Source organism: Stegodyphus dumicola, chromosome 5 (genome assembly GCF_044657685.1).
Source record: "Stegodyphus dumicola isolate Sdum_Otavi_A_Nest chromosome 5, ASM4465768v1".
In the NCBI taxonomy this organism is placed as follows: domain Eukaryota; kingdom Metazoa; phylum Arthropoda; class Arachnida; order Araneae; family Eresidae; genus Stegodyphus; species Stegodyphus dumicola.
In genome coordinates, this window is record NC_140772.1 from 21,593,610 (window position 1) to 21,601,083 (window position 7,474).

At 32.5% G+C, this 7,474-nt stretch overlaps 1 protein-coding gene across 1 annotated transcript in view; it reads left to right on the forward strand.

The window, feature by feature from the left end:
* LOC118197476 (epithelial sodium channel subunit alpha-like) overlaps positions 1–4,354 on the forward strand; it is a 34,661-nt gene extending 30,307 nt beyond the window's left edge. The window contains exons 8-9 of the mRNA XM_035368989.2: positions 2,768–2,799; positions 4,171–4,354. Of these exons, the coding sequence (XP_035224880.2) occupies positions 2,768–2,799; positions 4,171–4,267 (129 nt within the window). The 3' untranslated portion in view covers positions 4,268–4,354. The remainder of the gene's footprint in view (positions 1–2,767; positions 2,800–4,170) is intronic.
* Positions 4,355–7,474: the final 3,120 nt, after the last annotated feature.

Consider the following 7,474-nt stretch of genomic DNA (forward strand, 5'->3'; position numbering starts at 1 on the left):
GTAAAATCCTTGAAAATAAGGTGTACAGCAAGATGCTAGTCCGCGTTGACGCTGCTATCAAGGAAAAATATCGAAATGAGTTCCGGAGTTCCGGAGCAAAAAGGTAATGTCCCATCAAGACAATGCAAGACTACATGTGTCTGCGTTCACTGGCTGGAATCTGTACGGACTCGAATCGATCTTTTGTCACACCCACCATATGGGCCTGACATCGCTCCTTCGAACTTCTACCTCTTTAAGTATACAGAACCTACCGCACCAGGTCAACAATATCACTACAACAACTGGCATGAATTCCTTCCCTACATTTGATAGTTGAAAAGGAGGCAGCTGTCGTAAAGGTTACCTGGCTGGGTCAAACATCAACACTCTGGTGTCATAGTTAGCTCCACTTGGTTTACAAGGAGCAAAACATCTGCAATAACTTTCATCCAACTGCTTTTAATCTCTCCGATGATATCAGCGCAAACGACCAACCAATTCAAAGCACCAGTAATAACCTTTTTACAGATCGCTCCAAAACGGAATACAGCACGGGCAGCGCCTTCTGTAGACTGGAAAATGGTACTGTAACATTTGAGTGGAAAAGGAAACTAGGCTTGAACAACTTGGTATACCAAGAAGAGCTTCTAGCTATCAGTGCTGGAATTAGGTATGCGAACACATGTCAACAGCAGCCTGCATTCTCAAAGCGTTCGTCGCCATAGATGCTTGCAATGGGCACGTAAGATCGAAATTGGACTATGAACAGCTGAAAGGAACTAATTTTTACTCGAATCCTTTGTTGTTGTTATTCACGTCTGTAGAACAATGAACTCGTGTGTATTCCCGTAAAATAAAATCTCACCGCTCACACATATTTGAACCAATGTCCTCGACCAAGTACATATCTTTATGGAGGCTGTACTTATTTTCAGTGATGGTTTCATTCAACAATATGCTTTCACTGATGTTTTCTTTTAACAAGATCCTTTCAATGCTGGTTTCTCTCAAGTTTTCTTCATTTACTACAAAGATTAAGGAAGCATTCTAAAAAATAAAGAATTCTGTGGTTCCAGATTATTCCGAACATGAATACAATCCATCATTTATAATTTCAATCGGAGAAATAATTACGCACCCAAATACACATTTTAAGAGAATTGACAGATATCAGATTCCAAACAAGATTGTTGAAAATAGAAAGTAAAAATTACCAAATAGCAAAAGCACATCCTAAAATAACAGCATAACAACACTTGAAATGGTTTGGTTGGTAGCTGTATAAAAACTGTTCAATAACATTTACAGTCTGTAAATTGTGCTTTAAACCAAACTCTAGTCTGTGTATTTACGTAGGACTTTCAATTGTCGCCATTTTGGTTCCTCTATGCTGTGTTTTCAGTTTGCTGTGCACATTCAAAATGTTTAAGACAATTAGTTCTCCCGCTGACTGTGAGATTCGTGCCGTGATTAAATTTTTGAATGCGAGGAATGTTAAACCGGCCGAAATTTATCGTCAAGTGACAGAAGTTTACGGTGAATACGCGATAAGTGATGAAATGGTGAGAAAGTGGGTAAGAATGTTTAATGCAGGTCGAACAAATGTCCACGCCGAGGCTCGGAGTGGTCGGCCTTTTGTTGTCACCGATGATTTGGTAAGGAAAGTTGATGAAACAATTCATGAGAACAGACGCTTCACAATGACAACTCTTTCAGAGGCATTTCCACAAATTTCACGTACTGTTTTGTTCGAAATTGTGTCTGACCGCTTGAATTATCGCAAACTGTGTTCCTGATGGGCTCCAAAAATGCTCACTGATGTTCACAAAACAAAGCGACTTGGTAGTGCCCGGACATTTCTCACGCGGTACAGTGATGAGGGAGAAAACTTTTTAAATCAAATTGTGACAGGTGATGAAACTTGTGTGTGTCATTTCACACCAGAATCGAAACAACAATCGATGGAGTGGAGACACACTCATTCTCCAAAAAAACAAAGGTTCAAAGTGACAATGACATCACAAAAAATCATGTGCACCGTCTTCTGGGATAGGAAAGGCGTTTTGCTTACTGAATTTCTTCCCAGAGGTGAAACCATTAATGCAGCACGATATTGTGAGACTTTAACAAAACTAAGGCGTGCCATTCAAAACAAACGAAGAGGAATGCTCAGTAAAGGAATTGTGTTGCTCCGTGACAATGCTCGGCCCCATACTGCTGGTGTCACTCAATCGTTAATTCGACAGTTTCATTGGAAGCAGTTTGATCACCCGCCATACAGCCCGGACTTGGCGCCGTCCGATTATCACTTGTTCCTGCACATGAAGCGCAAGCTTGGTGGCAAGCGCTTTGGATCTGACGATGACACGAAAAATGCTGTGGAGTGGTGGTTATCGAAACTGGCGGGAAGTTTCTTTGACGATGGTATACAAAAACTGGTCACCCGCTATGACAAGTGTTTTATCATTGGCGGAAACTATGTTGAAAAATAGTTTAAGACATGTATTTTCATGTAAAAATAAAATTGGATTTGAAAATATTGTTTTACTATTTTTTTTTTTTTTTTTTTTTTTTTTCCCAAAACGGTACTTAGTTTCCGAATACGCCTCGTAAATATCTTGATGTCAAAATAAATTTGATTCGTTTCTTTCATCGGAATCAAAATTTACTGATTTTCATATGAATTTTCGTTGACATGAAGCATTTAATTTTATTTGGTTTTATTCATATGTTATATAATTAATAGCATCTATTATTTCAAATAATCAATCATTATGTTTTTCAGGTTTTTAAGAGTATTCCCAACAGACGTACATGGTAGGTATTCCACTTTATTCGTTCAATAAAGATAAAATTCACGATATATAAAAATATTTTAAGAAAGTTTTAAAATGAATTCGATTAACTTCCACCATACATAAGTGACAGTTCTATAACACCCTTCAACCTTACAATTTATCACTTTATCAACTTAATTTTCTGAATGCATTTATATAAAATATGCTCATGGAATTGCATATGGTTCCACAGTACTTTAAATATCAGCTGTTATAACCTATAAAATAAACAGATGACTTATCACTCCATCTTTTTTTTAAGTACAGTAAATATGAACTCAGTTGATGGTTTTAAACAAACATTTTTATTAAGACGTCAGCTGAGACAAACAGAATTTACAAATACAACAGAACACAACTTCCACAGCTTGGCAGAAATTCAGACCAAATGTTCCAGTCAAGTTAAAAGTATTAAGTAATACGCACTATCTGAGCATTAGCTCAGGCTCGAATGTTTCATGAAACTATTGCAGCTAGCAGAGCTAAAGCTGGTAAAACATTTAAATAGCACGAAGTTGCAATATGCTAATCAGCCAAAGATAACTGCCAAAAAGCTCTTTCTCAAAATCTATATTTAAATATATTCAGTAATTGCATCCTGGTGGGAGCTTACAAAAGTAGAAAGTAAAAGCAATAAGTTTATTGGGTTGATTAGCACAAACCATCTTATTGGATTAGTCGCTTTTTAAGCACTCCTTTTGCGTATTGATACACTGATTTAGACAGCGTTCTCAATTCTGGTAGCAAGCATAAACTCACTTTTCAGAATGCTTTCAAGTACTTCTCTCACAAATAACACTAGAAAATATGTATCCCTTTAATTGAACTTTTAAAAACTGGAAATAACCAAAACTTATACGAAATTAAATCAATTTTAAAGCTAGAATGGCCTAATTAGATAATTGCCAACTCTGTCAGAAAATACTACAAGCAGCTCATTGCGATCTGTCATAAGGAGATCGCAATGAGCTGCTTGTAATATTTTCTGACGATCGCAATGAGCTGCTTGTAATATTTTCTGACAGAGTTGGTACAGATCCTTATGTAGATCTGTCATAAGAGGGTAAGTTTTGTCATTAAACTATAAAGAACTCAGTCTTCACCAAGAAGTACAATCAAAAAATATTACGAACAAAGGGGATTTATTGCATTAAATTATGACTGTATGCCATATAATCAGGCAAGGGAAAAAACCTTAGAAAAAATTTTAGAATAAGTTTCTACCAAATTTCTACCAACCGCTATCATAAACAAGTAAAAGAACATCTCCTTTATCACACATATCAAATTTTTTGCAATTAATACGACAAACATCCATTCAGATTTCTCATAAATGTCTTTCCTATTTCAGGAAGAAATATATATATATGCAGCTTTCATTTGATAAGTTTGAAACAACAACTTTCACATACTCTCCAAAATTTGAGGTAAGCATTAATACAAACTAATTAAAATTCTGATTTGATGCTTATTACGTGTCCAAATTCAAATTACCTTCATTATTAAAGCTTACATTCATATGTCTGAGCTAAAAGTTGAATATGTATTAATAAACTAAAAATTATAACATTATCAAAAAAATGCGTAACCAGTACCTTTGCTGCTATATGGAAAGCCTAAAATTTATTCCTAATCATGATCTTTGTCTTTTAACATGCTATTTTATTATATACATATATTAGTGTATATAATAAATATTACTATATCATTCTTAACATTATATATAACAATTAAGAAGAATATAATAGTATATATTCTTCTTAATTGTTATATATAATGTTAAGAATATAATTGTTATATAATTCTATATAACAATTAAGAAGAATATATAATATTACAATTATATTCTTCTTAATTGTTAACTTAATACAATTAAGAAGAATTTTATTTTTATCCTGAAGCAATACTGATTAATTTAACAAAAATGTGATATTTTAATAAAAATATTATTAAAGTAAAACACGTTGTAAATTAAATTGTAAAAATTTGTGTATTTGTATTTTGAAATACTAGCCACTTGAGTGGTCAGTTGCCTAAAGTAGTCATTATAAAAAAAAAAAAAAGAAAAAGAAAAAGAAAAAAAAGAAAAAAAAAAGAAAAAAAAAAGAAATATATGTATAATGATTTTAATGAATCCAGCTTTGTTATTAAAATAACAGAATATATCCGAAAGAAAAATAGCTTATGATTTGCTGAATGACAACACACGGCCACGTTGAAAATAAATATACTATATATTGAATATTTTAATTCGTGCAGTGGCAACACATTTATTTTAAAATGCTTACTTAAATTCGAAAGACACAACTACGCTTTGGTGAGTGGCACTGCACTTATTTTATAACACTAAGATTTCTGATTAAATTGGAAACATTAATAAATATCTTACGCTTTGCAGAGTATTAATTTTATACACTATTTTATACACTGTTGAATTTAGTGATTTAAGACAAAGCTCTTAAATCACTAAATTCAACAGTGTATAAAATAAATAAAAAAAACTCAAAATTCAAGTTAAGTTAGCTCATTTTTTCCATAGTGGGAGGAATTTATTCACTAATTGCCTGTTTTATTATCTACATATATTAGTACAGAAGATTTTTATGAATATAAATTAGGAGGAATTTTATTATGTATTTATAGTGATGCAATATTGATTTATAGTACAACAGTACAACAATTTTAATAAAGTATTATTATAACCTTCGCGCCGACTGTCACGTATACGTGCCAGCAACGAACGCACTTACCTACCAGCCGACACGCAGGCGTGCCAGAGGATTGTTCCATTCTCTACCGACTGTCACGTATTTGTGCCAGTATCCTGGAACGTTTTTCAAACTATAATTTCTGCCACAAGATGGCACTGTATGTCCATATGGTTTCAGATACATGTAAATTAGACCTTCTACTCGAAATGAGAGAAGCATGACTCACATACACGTGTTTTTGATTATATAAACAAACGGGGAAATAAATGTTTTCGAATGGCGTGATTTATGACGTCTCTTTAAATCGCACTTTATTCGCACGTGGTAGTTGTTTATTGTAAGTAGAAGATTTATATGCGCTAAAGCGTTGAGTATTTTGGTTTACAGTTCAGTTTTTAGAATATAATTAGATCTTGTTAGACGTGAATTCTTTCTGTTTTTACCGTTGCAATGTCGAAGCGTCGAAAATGTTTAACAGAGCATGAAATAGCAGAAATGATGCAAAATATTTCAGATATTGATTCTGAAATTCTGATACTGATTCTGAAAAATTAACTGAAAGACATTTTCCAAAACTTTGTTCAGAAGAGACTGATAAGAAAATTAGACGATGATGCTTCATTTGTTCACATTCCCGGAAAAATCCTCCAAAACGGCAAATGAGTTATTACGAGTACAAGGAATGTAACGTAGGACCCTGTTTTCAATTTTTTCATACGAAAAGAGAATTTTAAGTAATATATTTAGTTTTCAGATGTATAATGTTAAAATTCATAAAATGGTGAGTAATTAAAATAAAATGTGTAAAATATGCATTTAAACAAGAAATAAGGTAATTAAAGTATATATATAAAAATATTTATAAAGCATAAGCCGTTGAAATACTCTATAGAGCATTATTAAACAATGTGTTGATACTTCTGAAATTTCATGGATTTAGGCTTAGTAGCAAAAAAGCCCCCGGCCCTGGAGAGACACTCGCGTAAGACACTGCCGGCCTCAGCGATAAGCGCGCGTTTTCGCTACCCAGCTCGAAGGGGTTAAAATTATTAAGTAACACACTGCTGTAAATTCACGTGTAAAAATTTGTATATACACAAATTCTTCATGATTTAATTCACGCTTATATGCCATCATCATTTTATAACCAAGATAAGTTATAAATAAATACACACATTGATGGTACTGAATTAAAAATTCAATTTGTACATGACTTATATCTATAGTTTCTGTGACTGTAACCAGTAAAACTATGGGTGAAAGGGATTATGAAGGCAATTATTAGCAAATTTCATTCTACAACCATTTTAATTCTTAAAAAAAGCATAATTATTCTTCTAAAATATGAAAATGTGAAAAATGTATCAATTTATTGAGTCATCATTATAAGAAACGCAGTTTTTTCAATTATTTTTTAAATGTTAAAGAACTTTTAATTTAAATATATTTAATATTATTATTTACAACTTATTCAAATCTTAATTTAAAATTTTATTATATATTATTAATAAAATTGTTAATATAAGTTCTTACGTTTCAGTCCAAAAAATAAATAAATATACGTATAAGAAATTTCTCATTAAGATGGAACTTCTAAAATCCTGATAATTTGATGAAGTCAAATTAAAATAATACGCAAGATGAATCATAAATTTTCCATCAAAACCGTCTTTAATTATTTCACAGTACTTTTTGTGTTGTGCATAATTGTGTGTTGCCATGAAAAACATAACATTTCTGTTAGCAAATGCTCAACAAAACCACTAGTTGTTTATAACACAGATCTTTAGTGTTAGTAAGAATTTTAGAAAAAAAATTCATAATAGGTAATTCATTCTATATTTCAAACAAATATACAACAGTCCCTCCAGTAAAACGGTGTTTAAGACACCCGGGTGCCTGTGCCAAATGCACTACCTCGTGTAGAACAAATATGTGATTGCG